The 22360-nt window shown below is 40.0% G+C and overlaps 1 protein-coding gene across 1 annotated transcript in view; it reads left to right on the top strand.

The window, feature by feature from the left end:
* Nucleotides 1-22360, top strand: part of CDH20 (cadherin 20) — a 118653-nt gene that overhangs the window by 64760 nt on the left and 31533 nt on the right. The window contains exon 2 of the mRNA XM_064427234.1: nt 16280-16647. Within this exon, the coding sequence (XP_064283304.1) occupies nt 16405-16647 (243 nt within the window). The 5' untranslated portion in view covers nt 16280-16404. The remainder of the gene's footprint in view (nt 1-16279; nt 16648-22360) is intronic.

Here is a 22360-nt window from a genome sequence, read left to right as displayed (position 1 = left end):
AAAGAGGGCAGAGCTGCTGAGGCAACCTGTTGCACACATTGCCCAGAAGAGCACAAGAGAAATGCAGTGTTTAAACTGAGCTGCAGCAGCAAATGACAGAACAGAGAAATGCAAACATAGTGAGAGGTATGTTGTAATATTACTATTTATTTTCTCAGTTGCAGAGAGTACAATTTCTCTGTTGCTTCCTGTTGTATGCAGTGGATTGCATAAAACCAGGAAAGATTTAAAAAGCATTGTATTTATTGTGTTGGTAAGAAACAATTAATATGCTATGTTCTCTAATATGTGGACAAGCTGTCAGAGACAGTGCTTCAGAAATATTCAGTATCTGTCTGTGGCATTCACTGGTATCCACATAAGAGGCTCAGTATAATTCCATTATTTGCTCCTTATAGTCTGTTCAAGGAGACTGAAAGTTTAGACTGAGGCATTACTGGAAAGTGGCAGTGACATGGACAAATTATTTTTAAAATGGTTGCAAAACTCTTCTAATAGAAAAAATATTTTGTAAAATAGGCATTAGGCACACACATTTCTATTTGTGCTTTCAGAAAATTCCTGTTCAAACAGCTAATCTGCATGTCTTGACTGTCTAGATGGAAGCTTATATTTGGAAGTAGATTAGACTGGCACTTATGCAGAGCCCAGACTTCTGTAGTGGATCAAGATTGATTACAGTGGCACAGAATTTCATTTTTATTTCCGTAGAATTTTAAAATTTCCTAGTTCACACAATATCAAAGGTGTCCTTCTAAATAAAAATCCATGCAGTTCTCTATCTGAGGACATATCTTATTATGTACAATATAATCAGATTGATATAGTATTGCATCAGAAACAACACAAGATGTTTTGAAATGGGCCTTGTGGGAAAACAAAATGGAGAATATATAACAATGTATGTGTTTCTTTGAAGAGAGAGAGGAGTTACAGTGAATGAAGCTCAGGCTAATTAAAAACGTTGGACAGACGCTATGTTTCTTCTTGAAATACTGAATGAATATTAAACTAGAAATCAAAGTTTTATTGTCCTTGACATATTTTTTTCCAAGTAACATTGTTCACATTTTTGTAGTCTTCTTCATAGCAAAATGACCAGGAACTACTGCTACAGAGTCCACTCTCTAAAACTGATGTTGTGTGGGGATTATCATTAAAGAATAAACTCCTGCTTTTTTTTTTTTAAAGGCTACAAAGACAGGCTGCCTGTTAAAATCCTCTGCAAGCAAAGCAGTCTGGTCCCCATGCATGGGGAAATCCTCACTTTCCTCCTCCTGCCTCTGACACTGCACGAGAAGCAGTGATTATCTTGCTGCTCCACTGGGGCCATCCTCCCCAGCTACACTCCTCACACAGTGGAGAAGCTGTCTGTCAAGGGGTCTCTGAGACCAGAGCAAGAATAGATTCTGCAGTCCATGGGACAGAGACTTTCCACTGCCTGATTTTTGTTGTACAAAGTCTGAAGATCTTCCGTCCAGGACAGGCACTATGGGGTCTTTCATCTCTGTTTCAGAATGTCTGGAGAGGGTGCGAGCCAGGCACCCACCAGTGCCCACAGCCATTTGTAGTTGCTTCTCAAGCCTGGCATCCCAGGTATGGTCTCTTCCAGCTGGAGCAGGTGGGAAGTGCAGGCAGGCAGAGTGGGTGGAGTGGACAAACCACAGCTCAACAGGTAGTGCAGGAAGGACTTTGCTTCAGCCTTTGCTGGTGGTGCTTGAGACTGCCTGCGTGCAGAACTGGGCAACGCTGTCCTCCGTGTGCCTGTGTCACTCCAGCAGACTGCAGTGCTCTCCCTACATCAGTTTTGCAAGATACCACTTCTCTATTTAAATCCTCTAAAAATTCAGCTGTTTACTGAGGCTTCCCAAGTCAATCACATTCACTGGTTTATTACTCTATCTTCAATATTTAACTAGAAATTATCAGCAACTGACTTAATCAAATCTGATCATTTCTTCAGTGCATCACAAACTGCAAAGGTGTCTCATAACCCCCTACCTTAGAGCTGGGACGTGAGCTGCATGCATCTGTGGTTTGCCCTTCCTGGTAATATCAAGTGATGCATTTTCATAAGTACACTACATCTCTAGGTAAAATGGACACACTGTGCTTTCCATATACGTCATATTATATTGAATTATGTTATATCACTTCACAGTATATTATATAACATTATATTATACTATTTAATTTTACTTGAGTGAAATATTTAGAAATGCAGTCCCCTTATATTATGCAATTGGAGATCATTCTGGCACTAAAATTTCATTTAGGCTGCATTTTGCTTATTATCATGTGATTGGCAAGAAAAGTATTTCTTGAAGGAAAGATATTCTAGGGGCTGGAGAAGAAGTGATAGATTTTTGACAGGTAATACTATGAATTTATATTGCACATCCATCCCCAGGAATGTCACAGTAGTATAAATAGTATCTGAATAAAATTTTACTTTCTTGAGACATATTTTGTGCCTGCTGTTATTCATTGTTTATAATGAGACAATTAATAGGCTAATGATACAATATAGGTATTTAATTCTGCCATTTCAATGCCAAAGCTACAGGTGTATCTACAAAGTATATAGGTAGGTGTTGTAATTCTTTTATGTCTTTTAAATGCATCTGCAGAACTGTAGGTCATATCTTCATGGCTCTGCTCACCTGAATATTCTTACCGAAGTACCCTGGGAGGTGCAAATGAGCCAAGCAAGCAAGATTTACCCTGAGCATAGTCTGTGGAAATCTTGAACAGAATCTGTGGAAGACTTGGACAGAAAAGTCCTTTTTTGGGGAAGAAAATTGGTTGGGAAGGGAAATTTGATTCTTAGGCGTATTGAAACCCTTCACATTGAAACATGGCAAGTCAAAGATCAAGTGCAGTAATGTAAAGAGCATCACTGTGAGACATAGGCCAAAAGTAAGACAATCAATTCCAGCTTTAGGTGCATTTATATAAACAAAAAAGTGAGTTTAAAAGAGATGAAAAAGAACACTTGTACTCTTACAGAAAGTGTCAATCAATTTTTAAAAGGCAGAGATACCTAGGGTCTCTTTTCTATGTTAACTGCCTAATGCAAAGAAGCATTTCTTGCTGTGCCCCGTGATGCTGTACAGCAAGCTAGGATGGTGTCACTGGCATTCAAACTTTGTTTTATTGAAAATACCTTGTACTTAATAGGAGGGGTCAGTTAATTATTTCTGCTTGGATATATGGACTGTGAACCTATTCTCAGAAATGGGAATCAATGAGAAAAAATGAGTAGATAGGCCTTATCTTCTCATATAGGGATTTAAAAGGCAATGGGGAATAATGGTCTTTTACAAAGCTGCAGGGAGTTTGGCCTAGTTAGCACTTTTGTATGCTAACTTAGACTTTAATAAAGTATCAATTAGCACATGCAGAATCAGAGGCCTCTCCTGAATCAATAGACTATCGTTTGATGGTCATTTTATGAAGTAAGGAAGCCTTTCAGTGTGGTTAGGGAGATTACAGAGTAGCTTGCATCACAAAAATCCTTTTATAGTGGGATCGAGGGTACAACCTCCTGCTTGACAGGATAGTTTCTTTTAAAAGAAACACCATTTAAGCATACAAAGCTCTGGATCTGATTTACCTGTCATGAAATTACTGCTGTTACAGAAGTGGGGACCCTCCAGAGCAAACAAAGTACAGCTGGAGTAAATGCTTTATTCCCCATTAGCCCCACAGTATGGCAATCCTGAACAAACACCTTCTAATCCTCCCTTTCCTGGAAAGACCCATTTCTTATGATGATCAAGAAAAGCATGAGGGCTTTTTTCTTCGTATTTTTTTTCCTAATTATCATGAGAAACAGTGATCATTCCAGGATTCATTTGGTATGTTCACATAAGCCTAACAATGTTATCCATGCCTGATAAGGTTTCTCTCTACCACACAGTACAACTAGCTGGTTTCTTTGAATACTCACATAGTAAACACAATTGCAACATGTGGATTCAGCCTAACAGAGAAGGAGACAAAGAGGTAGAAAGACCCAAAGAAATTATAGAGTAGACTAGACATGATGAGTCTTCAGACCTTTTATTTTACATTATAAGATGTGATTTTTATTTGCATTTCAGGGTTGTAGAAATGTAGGACTTTTCTAAATTACTTCTGTCTTTTGTTTCTGATGCAAGATCAAAGATCACCTGAACAACTTCCAAGATTACTCTCAAGACTCTCCTTAAAAGCTAAACAAAAAAAAAAAAAAGAGATTTCACAGTTTCTATCAGTCACCTGTTCCAATTTCCACCCATCTTATTCTTAGAGGTTTAGTGTGCTTGTAACCTAAATTTCTCTTGCTTCAAAGCAGGCTAATTTCACCTTCACTTGTCATGGAAACTATGTAGATCAGCACTCTTCTTGTTATACCTGTTAATATGCATTAGACTTTTTTTAAATCTGGTTTTGTGCCCTCATGCAAATCTTGTTTTTCTAGACTCAAAAAATACAAATTTTAACCTTTTCACCAGTCCTGTTTTTCCAGACCTCTGGCAAAGTTTCTTGCTGTTTTCCCAGCAGCAGTTTGGGAGTCTATCCATGTCTCCTTTTCAGCTGTGAGGTACTGCCTTTTTTATGCTGAGGTCACCAGCAAAAAATGCTCCAGAGATGCGACACAAGCAGCTTGCCCAGCATCCTGTGGACACAGCACAGAGTGGCATTTTCCTCCTTTGCAACGACCCATGGAATATTGTTGGCTCCTATTCATTTTGTGGTCATCTCCTTTCCTACAATGCTGACTCATAGGCTGTTACTCACCTCTCTATGCCTGGGAATTTGATTTTGCTCTTCCAAGGCTTGTGTTTTTCACTTGTCCTTATTGAATTTTCTGGTATTGATTTCCAAACGTTTCTCCAGTTTACCAAGATCATTTTGAATTCTACCCCTGTCTTCCCAAATGCTTACAAAATCTCCCAGCCTGATGTCCTTCTCACATTTTGTAACTGTTAGCGTAAGCACTCAGTGTTCTGGTCATGAACCAAAATCCTGCAGGACCACTCGATGCTGACTCCCAGTTTAACACTGAGCTGCTGACAGTGGTCCTTCAGGTTGTTTGCCAGTCTGTCACTGTTATTTCACCTGGGTCTTATTGCCCTATGCTGCCTTTGACAATGAGCTGTGGAGTTGTGTGAAACATTTTACAAAGGTCAAGTTGTAGTGCATTTCTCTGATTTCACATAGGCTAAGCCAGTTATCTTAACCAGAGAGGAAAATCAGGCTGGTTTTGTTGTCAATTTATTCTTCACAAATACATGTTAGCTATTCCCTAGTACTTTATTATCCTCTAGATGCTGAAAATGTGATTGTTGGTTCCAGTAACTTTCCACATACTAAGGTTATAATGAAGATTCTGTAACTCACTAATTCACTGGTTCCTCTTTCTCACTGCTCCCTTCTCCTTAAATATAGGTATAATAGTTTTTCTCTGCCAGTCTCTAGGAACTCACTTATCTTCTGTAATCACATGAAGGTATTCACTAATTTTGTCTATTGCTTTAGCTGGTTTCTGAAATACCTGAGGGAAAATCCAGTGTGGACTGATTAATTTTGCAAGAGATTTCAAAAATGTAGGTTATATGACTTGAGAGAAGACAGAACATAATATATAATATCCCATCAATTTTCAGTGGACACTATACCTGGCTTTTGGCTATGATGAAATTGATGAAATAAAAATGGATCAATCTATGTCTTCATGCTCCTCCTAAATTTAAAAGAGAAGCTGAAAAGCTTCAGAAAAAGGCTGGGGGGAAAAAGGGAGAAACTGAAGTTAGTATTTATACTGCTACATTTTTTAAAGAGAAAAAAATGATTCTTCAGTCAAAAGGAAGAAATCAAAACTCACGCTTCAGTGCATCAACTGATTACAAGGGTCAGCAAGGAATTGTTCTCACCATTTCCATCATCTCACAACAGTACAGTCTTATTTTTTATGGTTAACTAAAGATTATATATCAAGCAGTATCACATTATTGACCTCAGCATTGAGTGCTAGTGCTTATTCCCATTGTTCTTTATTTTCCACTTCTTCCCCTCTCTGAAGCTTCAAATACAAAATATCTAATTTATCTGACTTCTCCAACAAGGAGGAAGAAATTACATCCAGTCTGGAGTTTTCAGCTTTAATGTGAATAAAAATTTCCATGTGTAACCATCTTTCAGGCAAATTATTTAAGTATGCATACATGTCTTTTACATCTCATACATTTTCCCAGCAATCTGTAGTTCAAGATCTAAGAAAAATACTGCTTTTCCTTTTTTTACACATTCTCTCATTAGGATTTCGCTTGTGTCAGACTAGAAGACCACTCCATTTCCACTTGGGCTGTACCATTTTTCCAGCTTCCTGGTGTAATCTTCTTTGCTGCTATTAGTCACAGCTATTCTGATGTCAAGTTTCTTTTGTCAGAATTTCTTTCATTTCTGAACTATCTCTTTCAAAGCATGTGAAGAGGGAGTTTAACTATTTGGAAGTACCAGCTACTGGCAATTTCCAAAGGCAAAAATCTCAATACTAGAGCAGAGGTCTAGTTTGACAAGCCCATCCTCAAAAGATTGCAGTGAAGAACTTGCTGATAAAAATGCAGACACAAGTAAGAAAGAACACATTTAGAAGGTATGTAAGAAGCATCTTGTTGCTGAAGTACACATACAGATCTAAGAAAGGATCTTCAAATTATTTGAGGGGTTACATGAAGTGGCTACCTACAGTGGGAGAAATGGGCCATGATGACCCTGCAGTTGCTGCTTTTAAGGTTTCTCCATGTTCATGTGCTGTGTTCAGGGTCATTAGCACTTTGTACACCACCAATGTCTCCCTGCCTAAAGAGGAGGTGCACCTAAATATTGAAGAGGCACCAAATGACCTTTTAGTGACCACCAGTAACAGTGAATGAAAGCCATACCTTACTTTCAGGTCCATACTCAAAAGGTTGCAATGATGTGCTCTGCTGATCACTGAAAAGGCTTTAAGGCAGCAGGGAGGCCCCTAGAATTTATATGTGAATAAATTTTTTCTCTAAGACTTTTAACAAACAAGTGAAGAGGAATAGAACTACAAAGCCTGGTTTATTATGGTAATGTCTTTCCTTCATATCTCTTCCTTCATACACAATCATTTCAGCTCCTTACAGCTACCTTGTCATAACAGCCAATGTACCTCAGTTACTATGGCAGAGCTGCATGCAAGATGATCCCTTGGTCAAAGAGATTGTATAACCGCCCATACTTCCCTCAGCGGGGACATTAGCCTGGTTCTCACTTCTCAAATAAACCTGCTAATCCCCAGGGAGCAGTTAGAAATGCTGGGCAAACAGTTGGACACAATGAAGTTAGATGTCTTTTCCAACATTAATGATTCTATGATTCTATGATTTTATGAAATACAGGAATCCTTGGGATCTCTCCTTTCACAATGCTAAGAGAATATCAGTGCAATTATGTTACTGCATAAGCTCGTTTCTTTGGGAAATCAGACTCAAAACAGCTGCAGAAGATTCTCCCCTCTGAAGGACAGCAACCAGATGGCTCACAGCAGATAATGGAAGGATGGGAATTTTGGCCAAGAATACCTCAGCTCTTACAAAAGCTGCTATTACATCACCATTACAAATTGAATACTAAAACAGATGGAGCACAGGGTTTTGGATTCTTCTCTGAACGATTCACCTGTAACAAACTGACAAGCAAAGAGTTTGCCAGCAAAACAAAAGATCTGTTATATTCTAGTAAATGCTTGTTTTGCTTAGCCATTAAGCAATCTAGACAGAGGAAATGCTTCATCCAGGATACTCATCTTATGAAATGGAAGGCACAGTAAAAGCTGGAAACATGTCCCAACAGTGGATTATAAAGAAGATGGAAAATAGATAATACATACTTCTTTGTGAGGGGTAGGTGTTATTAGAGCATGTCACATCTACAGAGGACAATTAGACAGGACATTACACACACTCTCCGTGGAAACTGCAAGAGTTGAGTTTGAAGACCAAAACCTAGAGGCTGGCATGCAAAGCATGTGAAGTTGTTTTTCAGGCTTTATGAACCTTTTGCTTGCTGTCTTAAAACTGGGACAAATTAGGTCAGCACATATTTATTGTTTCTTACTTTATTCTTTCAGCTTGAAAGTGTCCTGTGAAGGCTAAGCACTCTATTCTGTATTTCTACAAACACTTTGAAGCTAGGTGATAAAAACAAGGTATACTCTAGTATTTCAGACAGAGAAGGAGGCTGTAAGACTTCTGTTTCTTTTGCTGGTTTGGTTTCATACACTATAGCTTGGAGATGACTTGAAAATGTTCATCCTGTTGGTTAGTAGTGTATGTCCTCATGCCCAGACAAGGCAATCAATGAGATCAGGGGAGGTGCAGGTGCCAGTGTTGTACTGATGAGCAATGTCAGAGTCATGAAATGGGAATTAGAGAAAAGATTTTCACCTTTAAAGCACCCACAGCTATTTTCTAACTTAATTTAAAGAATGTCCTTTCTCTATGAAAAGACACAATTTTTAAAAGCCAACAACAACAAAAACCACAATCAGACAAAACAACAACAGAAAAGCCTACTATCCACTAAATGCCAGTGGGTGCATGCAGTAATTATGAGAGATGGCAAAATACTGATTTCTGGTTAGAAAAATAAATTACCTGTTCACTTCTTCATCTTCAACAGCTGCTTTTAGAAATGGGTTGGGGCTCATTTGTAATATGACAAAATGCTGTATGAAATGCCAAATTAACAAGGAATACAGTCATAAAGAAACTAGGAAGTTGTCTTCACCAGCAATAGCACAAAGGCCATTGTCAATCATTGGTTTTGATCTTTATGCATGGGAAGAAATATTACCTCCACTTGGTACAGGCAGGCAGCTGCTTCTCATATCTGTCACCAGATAGGAGATAACACTTTTTCTGTCTTTGGCATTTGGAGTTATCAGAGAGGCTTATCAACTATCCAGTAGCTGTGGGATAAGAAAGAGATCATTTTTCACTGCTACATGGAAATATGTCATATTGTGGGGACTAGCAGACACAAAATGTAATGTTTTGTAGCTAAAGAACATGATGTGTTACCACGCACAGGCAGCATGGTGACACCTCAGGTTCAAAATACATTCCAGGTGTGCAACAGGAACAGATTTTATCCCATAGCAGGGGAATGGCAGATGCCTGGATTGCTCAGAGGTCTTGAGACAAGTGTGAGCAAAGGCTCCTGGTACAGCTGCAAAGAGAGGTCACACTTTGAGGACAGGAAGGGCTTTATGGTTTGTTTTGTTTTAGCTGTTTGGGTTTTTTTTTTAAATCACTATGTGTGCTACTTTATATGAGCATCAATTCAAAATTTAGAGTTATTCGTGCAGGCTTTTTGACAGCATAGCAAAAGTAGTCAGGATGTGAGAATTAAAAGGAGTTTTTGCTTAATAATGAAAGCATAATTAGTATGATTTTCATAGGTTTTGTGTATCTTTGCACATCCTTGATGAAAGAGGGGTTGTTTTATCTAAAATTTATTTGAATTTTGCAGTGTATTTGCAATGTTACACTTAGTTCCTGTTGAAGTTGACTTCAGCAGAGTTAGACATGCTTGGAGCTTTAGAAACTGTCCTGTACTTCTGTACTGCTCTTTACAGTAGTATTTACAGTGCTTCACACTGAGTAAAAGCGGGGGATCAGATCTTCCCCTGACGCAAGTTATCAGCATAATTCTATTTGGAAATGTTTACTTTGTGATTGTGTGTGTCTTTTATTCTTTTTGATCTTTTTATGCATCTATAACCATAGGGCTGGGATTTATACGATGGGACTCCCTCTGTCATTCTGTGGGTTTTTTCACTCTGCAGACACTCCAAAGCTTTGAAGGACTTCAGATCTTGAGCAAAATGAGTTCACTGATGTGTCCCAGGAGAGATTGTTGACTAGTCTGTAGATATAATTTTATGACAATGGATTGTATTTGGAGTTAATGTTTATGCACCATATGGTACATTGTCAAGTTTCATTGTATTTATGATGATCTTAATAAAGTGAAGTAAAAATAAAAATACATGTTTAGGCCCAGTCTGTTTTCAAGAAAAGTAACTAGTGCCTCTAGATTTTTCCTTTTAACTTAAATTTGCCCAGAAACTATAACAGGTAATAGTAACAGTAGGACCGTCCTGGGCCAGAGATAAAACATAGGAAGTTCTGGAAGTAGTACAGAGATATTTAGGACTATAATTATGCAGCCTGTTTAGAGATAACTAACTTAGGTACTGCAAGCATTAGGATTTCTAAAATAATAGAGTCACAGGATCACAGAATGGGTCAGGCCAGAAGGGACCACAGTGGGTCATATGGACCAATCTCCCTGCTCTAGCAGGGTCATCCCAGAGCACATGGTACAAAATTGTGACCAGATAGTTCTTGTATATCTCCTGTGAGGGAGACTCCACAACTTCTCTGGGAAAACTGTTCCAGTGCTCAGTCATCTGCACAGTAAAGTTCCCTCTCATGTTCAGGTGGAACTTTCTGTGCCCCAGTTTCTGCCCAGTGCCCCCTGTCCTGTTGCACAGCACCACTGAGCAGAACTTGGATCCATTCTCCTGACATTCTCCCTTCAGGTACTTATAGACATTGATGAGGTCCCCTCTCAGTCCTTCCTGAGACTGAGCAGGCCCAGCTCCCTCAGCCTCTCCTTGTAGGAGAGATGCTCCAGCCCCTTGATCATCTTGATTGCCCTCTGCTGGACCTGTTCCCGGAGCTCCATGTCTCCCTCATACTCAGAAGCCCAGAACTGGAAACAGCAGTCCAAGATATAACCTCATTAGGACTCAAAAGGAGAAAAGTAGGGCATTAATTTCTTAAGACATTTTAGTTTCTGGATCAGCAGAACCTCCATCTCTGGCTTGTGATTTTAACACCCATTGTGATGGTGTGTTTGGTGCAGAATACAGCCTACAGCTGCTTACTGACTGGTGCTCCTCTGGGCTTATTGCAAAAGTGTCTTGTGTCAAAGCAGCAAGGAAATGAGGGTACAGTAACCCTAAGAACTAATCTGTGAAAGCATAAAAGAATAATCCATTTCATAGTGGGTAAAAAACTGCACAGTACTCCCACCTCCACCTTGGTTTAAAATATCAAAATTGAGAAATTCAAGAAACAAAGTAAATACCTCATTTGGAGAATTCTTTTTAGTCAAATTTAATTTCTTCTTACTCTGGTCATTACCAATCAGTTTAGTTTCTTTTGCAAAATACTGGGGGAAAATTTTTAAATGTGTCATTAAACACAGAGATCATTTTCCTTAGCATATTCCTAGTGCAGTGTATGTGCTGCTAAGCAATGTGACATATTTGAAATGTTTACTTGAGAAGTATCACATGAATTTGTGTACTCATGTACAGCCAAAATGGAAGGAGGAGTTTAATACTGGTTGCCTCTCTTCCCCACTTTCTCAGTTTAATGGTCCAAATGAATTGCCTCCACTCAAGCCATGTGCCTGCTTGGGCTCCACTAAGGTCTGTAGCATTTTACAAGAGTGCTGAGTCCATACAGCAAAATCCACTGCAAGGACCAGGCATAAAAGATGTAATTAATTTTAAGAATGCAAATAGTCCACTGACTTTCTGGGAGACCACTTGCTCATTGTGGTGAGTACAGTAAGCATGTCAGTAAAGCTTTTCAAGTCTGAGCTTTTTGACTATATAATCCTTGGCATTTATGTAAATATGTATTGAGCACAATACATTTCAATCCCAGTGGAACTCTCTGGGTACCAATATGATCATCCAAACTATTAATGTTTTTATCCTTTTGTTGGAAGCGTTGTTCTCTTCAGGATTAACAAGATAACTGGGTCACTTGCAAGAAATGCCAGAAGTTGGTTCTGGCAATTATTTTGTTTTCCTTTTCAACTTTGCCCAGTATTAGCTATTCAGTTAAGAGTAACTTAATTACAGAACAAATATGTGATGGGGATGGAGGGATGTCTGCAGAATTGGAGCATGAAGAGTAGTTCACACTTGGAATATGCCTACTTTAATTTGCAATACAGGCCAAAAGAGAAATTTATATTTTCATTGGTGAACTCTTTTTTGTGTAGAACTATTAGGTAATTCCTTTGTACCATGTATAGACCACAAGTAACACAAAGATCAATCAGATCTTCATGGGTCTTTATAAGGCCAAAAGTTGTATTTGTAACCACTGACTGACAAGAAAAAGGATTTTCAGCAATGTTTGCAAGGCAAGATCAGACAAAGTAACCTAAACAACCAAGCTGATAATCAAATATTCATCACAAAAGCTGGGGCAAGAAAGGCATTCACTTTGGGTCAAGGATATAAACTGCACAGATACACCTAAATGTTTTTCCATGGAGTAGAGAACTGTGAGAAACAAAATGAACCATTTAAGTTATTCTTGAAAAATAAATCACCCTCTGCAGAAATCTCACAGATTTTGGTCATGTAGTTCTCCCAGGCTCAATTATTTTTGTGTCTCAGCAAGGAAAACAAGATTTCCCCCTCTTTACTGCCTTCAAATTCTTTGCACATCTCCATGCTGAGTCATGAAATGTGTTTCTGTAATATACTTCATATGGCAAGCAGAGGCTCATCAATTCCATCTTTGCAGATTTCCTTAAGAACATATTTTGAAGGGCTCCAAGAAACTATTTGCATTAAGGGAACATTAAGAGTTCTGTTCTGCCTCGCTTAGCAATGCCAAGTAACCCTTCCTGTATGATGGGTTCCCCTGATTCCCTGCAAGGAACAGAATCTGCCTCCAAGCCTGAGCCAACCATCTGAGCAAAAACCACTGTGGGCCATCTAAGTCCAGAGACCCCACCAAGCTAATGCACCCCAAGCGCCTGGCTCTTATCCTAACCCAGTGTTGTGTCTACAGCTGAAGTGACCCTGTACTCATCCATCACACTCATCTGCACAAGTCCTCTGAGAGACTCAGTCACCCATGGCCTTATCTGTAGCTCAGCCACCATTTGTGCGACCACACAGTTCCAGCCCTAAATGTATGTGAGTGCCCTTTTGCGCCGCTGGGAAATGCGTTCCTTGGCCTGCAGGCCTTGCAGATGCAGAAGCCAAGAGCACACACCTGGGGTTGGCGACACTGAAGGAAAAGGGACCCAGAGAGATCAGCAGCGCCTCAGCCCAGGAGTTAACAGAGGCCTTTTTCATCCCTTTCACACCAGCTGAGGACCTGAGACAGAAAAAAATGTCATTCTCCTTCAGTCTCAGAGAGGAACCATTGTGGACTAAACATTGCTATTAATGGTATCAATTTGCCCTTAGGCGAGGAGCAAAATGCAATGAGTTTGAGCCTGCTTTTGTTCATAGTTTTGGGAAGGCATGAGAAATCAGAAACTCTGCTATTAACAAAGAAAAAAAAAAAAAAAAAACCACTGTTCCACTTCAATACTACTGCTTTCTTCCATTTCTACAAAAATATATGACCATGTCACCATGGGCTGGCAGTAAATGGGGAAATTACTGGTGCTCAAGGAAGGAACATCCTTTTACAAGACTTTACATTTCTTAATGGCAAGTTTCCTGACAGTTGCCGTACCCCAGAATAAGTTTGCATTGGGAATAAGAAATGTTCTTAGGGATATTACTGCCAGGGACCACTGAGTCATACACTGTTTTCAAGAAAGGTTCATCATAGAACTGCACATTCAGATGGCAAAAGCTGTTCTCACAAAGAGCCTGAAGCACTTATATCACTCCTCTTGACCTTTTTTTTACTGCTTTTACTTATCATGCTTCTTTCTGATTTAATGCACATGTGGATAAAAAACATCCTGATTATCACCCTGATTATCAGATTTCTTTTGCTATTGCCTCCTTACAGGTATACTAGTAACTCTGCAAGTTCATTTAACAATGTCTTGATACCTTTCCTAAGTACTGTTGATCGTTGATGGCTGAACTTAATTGCAGGAGACACCTGGCACCGTTAGTTTTGAATTTGTGGTTTGAGAATTCACCTACAAACACAATCTGACTGCCACAGGAATTGGTCCATCGTGTTGTATCATCTCTTTGCCACATAAAAATAAATGCAACTGATCTGTTTAGTAGGGGGAGTTTCTTAAAGCAAAAACTTCAGGTAGGACCTTACTGCTGGATCATAGCCTGCCCCCAGTTACTTTTCCCATTGCAAGGTGTATTCCCTCCAATTATATTGGGGGGTGGTGAGAAGCTCTTGCCCACATTTACTCACCAGCAAAACATGGATTGTAAATAATGTCCCGCTGACTTTGCTGAGAATAACTCGTTGTTTAGAACACGCCAAGAACATGGTGCGCATACTTATGAAAGAAGGGCTTCAGCCTTCCTTTCCCCAGTGTAGAGGTGTGTTGGAGGTTTGGAGCAAGGCATCACAGGACAAAGAGAGGCAAGCTCTGCACACATAGTTCTTGGACAGCTGTGGCTGTGGGCATCCAGCAGGGACTGTGAGCCACGTCCCTGCCTCTCACAAACAGCTGGAAACTTCTTCATGAAGTGACAGACACACAGAGATTACTGTGGTCTTTCTGGGCTTGTACTGCTTAGGGTAAATCCCCATTCTTTAGCTTTGCAGGCAATAAACTCTAGCATATTATGTAGCCAGTGTCTAAACAACCAGCAGCTCTGGACATTGCTCTGCTTAGAAGGACTTTACCATGCTCTGTGCTTATAGTTTTGACTTTCTTTGTCATATCTATTCAGGCCTAGGTTGTAAACTTTATCAAGGTAAAGGCCCCATTACTTTGCTACACTTCTCAGCTGTATAGGCTAGTGGCACTATGTGGTCATACTTCTGGGCTTTATATTTGGAAACATTATTTTGTGTAGAAATTAGTCTTAGATGGTCGTTTTATCTCTGCTCCCCCGTGGACATCACTTACAAATTTACACTGCCGTTTTCAAATTTCAGCCAATTTTTGGATTATTTTTTGAATTTCTGTTTCAGTAGATTTCTAAGTGGACCCAGTTGTCCAGTTGTAACAACCTTTATGCTGGGGAATTCACAACCACACTCTTCTTTGTTAAAAACATTGTGTTATCTTGGTCTTTACTTTAAAGTCATGCAACTGTCTAAAATACTTTTTATTATTTTGAACTCCTTCGAGGATTTCAGTTGGAAATATTTGACAGACATCTCCTGGTACATTTATTTCCACAGGCTAAAACAATTAACTAAGCCTAAACACCTACGTGTAGAACAGCAGTAAAAGGAAGTGTGAACTTTTAAGACTCAGAGCTGCATATGCCTTTCCTAATTAGTCTGTTTATCATGAAAAAAGAAATGTTCTTAAAAGCAGCAGCAAAAATACTGGGCCAACAGAGGATATATGGAGTGTTTTGACAGAGTAACTTGTGTCCAGCACTAGAACATTAAGTTCAGCAAAATGGTGAAGGAAAAGTTTGCTATAATACCTAGCCTGGAGTGAGGTCATCAACTAAACTGACCACGACAAGACAAGGCCCTAGACTGATGAGAAAGTGTCCTCTGATAGAGGTCATTATTCCTTTGCCTAAACAGGTCTTTAAGGACTCTGAAAGAAAAAAAAAAGTGCTATCATTACTTGCTTGGACATGCACTATGTGGCCATCAGCACTGTGAAACATTTTGTGGGTTATAAAATTATTAACTGACCCTTCAAATTCTAGAAATGTTGCATTTGTAGCAGCAATCAGTTCCTCAGAGAGGAGGCAACAGAGTGTGAAACCTGAATTCAAGCAACAGAGAGGCTGAGAGAATAATTAAAGCCAGAAATAACTTGGAGCTTCCAGAAATTATTCTCAAGTTTTGCAATATAGCAATAATATCTGTATTTATGTAGACATGTGTGTATGGACGTGTGTGTAATGACAATGGCATAGTTTCCAAACAGAAAGATGGTTGCCAAATATTGTTCTCCAGGTATCATAATTTTCCAGAGTGAACTGTTTTTAAATATTCTTCTTCTGATCATAAATATTTCTAAAAAGTATGCACTTAATTCATGCCAATCAATATCATAAAGCAACCCTACAGCTAAATTAGCAAAGTCAAGAACTCATGCTTATTGACTAAACCCTGATATGACTTGTACCTAAGGCTCCAGGTCTTCAGCTTATATGGTAATAGTATTTCTGTTTTCAAAAGTTGTACATCCTGATCTTACATTTTTATATAGAGATTAAATACTTTATAGTATATTTGTCTATTGAGAATACTTATTTGCCTTGAGGAAAAAGGCATCTTCTTATGAATTTCCTTTAACTTTACAGGATACTGTATTTCTGAGAACCAGGATCTCTCCTGGACATTTCAAAGGACTACACAGAAGGCCTACTTTATTTTCAAGGGACCCAAGTTACTGTGTTTGGGCTTTTAAGCCAGTCCTAGTATACGGATGTGGACTTCAGGTAGAATGAGCAATGCAAAGAACTTGTTTGGACTTGGTGTCTCCTTGTATTTTTGGGGACTGATGGACCTCACTACAACTGTGCTGTCAGGAAGTGCCAGACCCCTCACTGAAGGGCAAGAAGACAACCTGTCAGACAAGCTGCATCAGCGTATGAAGAGGAGCTGGGTGTGGAACCAGTTTTTTGTTCTGGAGGAATACACAGGAACTGACCCTCTCTATGTTGGGAAGGTAAGATCCACAGTGGGAGGATGTCTGGAAGAGTGTGTGTATCCATCTGTGTATCTGCAGATTGTGGTGAAACACGGCACGTTTCCTCAAGTGCCTTTGCCTTCTTTCTGGCAGTGACTTCACTCGCATTAATTTCACTTCTGCTCCCAAGAGCTTTTGCCCCATGTCACCTTTGTTTAGGAATAATTGCTGTTTCAAGGGGCTGTCAATATATTTGCCTATTTCAAAGAGATCTGCTGCATCAATCATCATCTGCAATTTGAGGTAGTGTTAGAAAATCTGCAGCAATTTTTCCAGGGACTCCTACAATGTCAAGGCAAAGCAAGGTTATATTGACATATAAGGATTAGGAAAGAAAGGAAGAGATTGTGATCATGCTTCTGTCCATGATCAAGTCAGCTAGAAGCTGCAATTCAAAATCAAATTAAATAGCCAGTTTCCCTTGAAAATTGACATTTTAGAGTTTTTTTTCTGTAAATATTCAGGGTCAGAGTATCTTCTGGCTTACCACATCGTGACTGCAGATAATTTGGTGGACTACAGAGAAGTCTCTCCAGATGCAGAAGGGTAAATGGACACCTCATTAAATCCAACTATAAAGGGTCCTATTTTTGAACCCCTTATGCCCCAAGAACCTATCCATCAGTACAGATATGTGTAAAATATATTCCTGAGTTTATCCTATATATATTCTTGGTAATATTTTGCATTTATTTTTCTGTGTCTCCTTGAGGAAGAAGCTGATGGAAATCAGACCAGTGACGTCTGTCACAATCTGTCTCACTATAACCATCCTCCTTTTTCATTTTTAAAGACCCTGAATCACTGACCCTTTGTTGACCCTGTTATTCAAAGTTTTATGGTCAGCATCAAGTTTGCTTCTCTTCTACACCAAGGTGACAAATATGGACAAAAATATGGAGAGAGTTAATGTGCTTAATCAAGATTTACATGCCTAGAATATCAGATACAGCTATGACAAGTGGAGACTACACATAGGTATATATAAAAAATAACTTAGAAAGGATGTCAGGAAATAATTCCTTCACATTTCATTGCTTATTCTTTCATGAGATATAGGCTCCATTTTTCCTTCCAAGCTATCCATCTGCAGGAAGAAAAAAATATTACATATCCAGAGGCCCAGTTTGGACTCATATTTATCATTCTACAGCCCCATAGAGCTAAATTGTGCTCTCGGTCACACCAATATAAATCAAAATGGATCTGCAGGCTTCAGAAGACCTCCTCCTGATTTATCCCTGCATGACTGACAGCAAGATGTCTTCTCCTTCCTCCCAAAGCAATGGCATTACTAGTAATTGCCTCCAGATGAGACCTCATTAGTCTTCATTCATCTGTGCACCTAGCTTTTCAGGTCTTGAGATATCTATTGATTAAAGAAATTAATATTTGTTTTCAGGCTATTCCCAGCTCCGGAACAAGGGCCAGACTTATTATTCCACATTCTCAGTTACATCTGAAATTACTTCAGGCTTCCACTTGTGAGTCGAACTTAGGTAAAACACATATGGGGAGAAACCAGCTCATCTTTTAGACCTGGTGTTGTCATTAGGAGCACGCACATTTGGCACAGTCAGCAATGCTCCTGAGCTCACCACCACTCAGTTTTGCCCAAGGGAAGGACACCAAGACCTCATGGCCTGTGCCCACCACTCTGAAGCCCAAGCTGCCATCAGGGAGCCTCTCCAAGACTGCCTGAGCACTGGCGGTGCTTGCACCAGGGTGCACAAGGGCTAATTAACACCCAAGGGCTAATCAGCACCCACAGTTAACAGGGCCAATTAGTCCCATGCACTGCTGAGCTGACAGGGCTGGATCCCTCGGAAGGCCTCCTAACTCAGCAGTGCTCCGTGTCATCCCGGCACCAGGGAGCTCTGCTGGCAGAAGGGGCCTCTGGGGCTCCCACATTCCATGGTCTCCCGCCCCCCATGGGGTGCAGAGCAGCAGCCAAGTGGTGGGATGGGGGCTGTGGGGCTCTGTGAGGCTCTGTGAGGCAGAGGCTTCCCCTCACCTCGCCCAGCCAGAGGCGCTCCGAACAATTCAGCCTCCCACAATTCATTGCCCGCCTGCATTAGTGCTGCCTGAGTCTTAGGGATCCTTAGGAAAGGGGTCAGCAGGGAATAGACTGTGGGGTGAATTAATTGTTCTGGCAGGCCAGAAATTTTTCAGCCCGAGTCACCCCAGGCTGACTCAAAAATAGCTCTGTAAAGGCTTGCACGGAGTGGGGCGGAGGTGGAACAGGGCTTTCAGTCTGCTTCTGGCTGCTCACACCAGCCCTCCAAAACAGCCCTGGTCCCATACCAGGCCAGGCAGGGCATCTTCTAAATGACACCACCCACAACATCCTGAAAAGCCTTGATTTTATCCATCTGGTCTCTCCAAGCCCCTGTCAGAAAGAGAAAGAATGCACAGCGCAGATGCGGTTGTACAGCTGGTTCTGGCTGGTTCCGTATGACTGGAGCAACCAAAAAATCACCTTGACTTGAACAACAGGTCCAGGCTTGCCTAATATGATTTCCAAAGCTGCTATGATTCTGTGAACTTCCCTAGACAACTGTTAAGGCAAGGTGCAAAATATGTTCTGGACAGAGAAGTGAAAGAAACTTCCTGATGTGAAATCAGTACAATTTTTGCTTTTCTCCAGTGCTCATGATAGTGATTTAAAGTACTTCAGCTTCAGAGGGTTCCTGGTCCTGTCACAGATAAATACAAGGCTTCAGTTTTCCTAGAGGTGGCCATTATTGGCTAATAGGATGAACCAGGGAAACCAAAGCCCCTTCATTTGCTACAGCAGGTATTTTCCACATTCAGTGAGCAGCCTGCACTGTGTCAGTAATTGAACTGGGGACACACTTCACCATTTTGCCATGTTGGAGACTCCCTAACCCTGTTTCAAAGAAGCACTTGAATCACAGCAGCTGAATAAATGAATAAAATGCAACCTCTCCGCAGACTATCAATGTACATCAACCACACTCACTCAGGAATCTTTACAAAAATCCCCTGCAGGTGCTATCTCCCTGGAAGCAGAGAAGGGAGAAGCACATCAAGGATGGAGTCGCAGACTGCTTAGCAGAGCTGTGTGGGTTCTCCCCTGAGCTGCTCACTGCAGCAGTGCTCTCTTCCACATGTCCTTTGCCAGGAAAGATGTCATTCCAATGCAGATGTAACATCTTTTTTTTTTTTTTTTTTTTTTTTGTACTATTCTCATCAAAAGAAGCAACACTGGTTGACACAGTTAAAAATTTCTCAGGAGTTATCAGCTTTATTCCTCTAATAACCCATTCCTTAATATGGAGGAGAAATTTCACTCCTGCTACTCTGTATCAACCACATGGCAGCACAATTTATTGCACCACCCATAAAACAGAGCCAGCTTAAAACTAGATCACCTTTCCAAAACAGTGACTTTTACACTGCAAACTACAGCATCCTGATATTAGGTTTGGTGTGAACTTCAGTCCCTTCAGACACCAAATTCTTTCGGATTTATTGCAGTCTGGCAGTGTTGTGTCGTTTTGTCTTTTACACTCTTTTTTGCTTTGTCTTGAACGAGCGGATTATACAAGAAGCTGCAAAAGTGCTGCTAGCATTTGTTACTGCCTAGCCTTGGTGGAGACCCAATGTTTCTAACAAGTCACAGCTAGACAGAGATCCTCTTGTACTCCCAAATTCTTAATAGCATGCCATGTTCATTCCTTGTTTGCTCCCTTCACAACTGCATTTATTCCAAGTAGGGCTTTGGACAGAAGGTGTAATTTAACCCATGAGTTTGATTCATTATTTGGTTCTAAGTATTCTGAAAATTCCTGAGCACCTACTGCTATTTGAAAAAATGCTTCTTTTTTTCTTTCTCTTTTCCTTCTTCTTTTTCTCCTTCTTCTTCATTTTCTTTTTCTGTTCCTGATCCCTTTTTCTTTTCCTATTTTCTTTTTTCCTTGCTTTCAATTTCTTTTCCATTTTTCTCTTTCTTTTCTGTTTCACTTTTGACTTTGAATTTGACTTTGCCTTCCTCTTTCTTTTTTTTTTTTTCCTTATTTATTGAGGACTTGGTGTTCCAAAACACATTTTCTTCCATCAGGCCCAGCTCTAATTCCCCAATCAGGTCTAACATCTGTATCTGTCTCAGCAGCTGCATTCTTTTACTGGAGCGTTAATGCACTAAAACAAATGCCCAAGATGTAGCTTAGTGGTTCTGAATCAATTTGAAAAGCTATAATAGTGTCCTCCTTCTGGAAGTATCCTGTTTACTAGCTCCTACAGTGATAATCTCTGAGTTATGGGTGTTTAGGGTAAGTAATGACAACCACTGTCTTTTTTTAAATTAATCACAAGATGGTGTTTCCTAAAGATACACCAGTTTGCAGTCCTGGTGCCTGCATGTGAATTAATACACATAGCAGCCATCTAAATTTAACTGTTTACCACTGCCAAATTTTTCTGGGCTTGTTCTTCCACCATTCAGTTAATACATTGCCTGAGAGCTGCCAGCTTTTCTCCAAAATATTGGTGTTTCTCAGATGCAGTAGCCACTGCAGGGATGGAAGCAGAGGAAATGAAATACCAGTGGCCTGACACAGCCATTGTCACAACCTGCACCTTCAGCTCCTGCAGCCACATTGCAGCACTGCTGCCCTTAACATTGGCTGTCCCAGTTCATGTCCACAGAGACCTGCCTGCAGGCTAGGATATGCCATGGAAAACCAGGGGATCCCACCTCAGCTGAAAGCTTGCTCTAAAATCAGGAGTGGGTCCAAGTTTTGCATAGATCACCTGACCTAGCTGAGAGGCAAGTAAGGGACACACCCTGCAGAGAATGAGTATCTCCTGACCAGACCCTTCGCTGGGGGAGAAGATCTTTCCATTCCCCAGTCAACAGGATCATGTGCCCTAAAACAGCTGAGGAGCTGCTTCACTGGCACTAGAAATGCTCAGGTCAGATGAGCAATTTTGCCCTCATTCCTATTTAACTTTCTCCTATGTGATAAGTTATTTTATATGTTCTTTATGTTTTTAAACAGCTCAGACATGAGATTTCTTCTTTCTTTCTTGAGAGAACAGTCTGTAATCAATTGTAGAAAGTTTGACTTCTGCTTTTCGACCCAAATTATCCATTTCTGTTTGGATACTTTCTTCCAACACTGTGTTCATATATTCAGTTTATTATTCTAAGATTTTTCTCTCCAGTACAATTATTTAACTATGTCTGGCCCCATCGTCCAATATTACTCCCATCTGTCTTTTAAGCTCATCAAAGCATTAAACACACACCTAATTCTGACCATATTTCTGAGATTATTTTCCCATATATGCATTTTAAAATGTGCTTAATTGAATCTAACCCACCTTCACTGCTTTTTTAAAATTATTATTTATCCTTTATTCATCACCCACAATGATAATCACACTGGAAAACAGTATTCACTTCTGAACCATTTTGATTTTTGGACCTCAAGTCAATTGCCTTCCTGTCTTTTGGTACTGAATGATTACTGCCACTGGGCATTGATCTTTATGCTCTGTTCTTCAAAAGCATGGAAGTATGACCATAACACTGTGGATTTTCATAGTGTGAGTGAAATTAACCAATTTGATTGCTTTTGATAGTCATTCCAGTATTTCATGGGAACCAGGTGTTTAACAGAATGTAGTCCCCAGAATTATTTGCTTCCCTGTTTTAGATTATAAT

The sequence above is a fragment of the Passer domesticus genome, chromosome 1 (assembly GCF_036417665.1).
Source record: "Passer domesticus isolate bPasDom1 chromosome 1, bPasDom1.hap1, whole genome shotgun sequence".
Lineage (NCBI taxonomy): Eukaryota > Metazoa > Chordata > Aves > Passeriformes > Passeridae > Passer > Passer domesticus.
The sequence above is the reverse complement of the archived record's forward strand: the minus strand, read 5'-3'. Positions and strand labels throughout refer to the sequence as shown.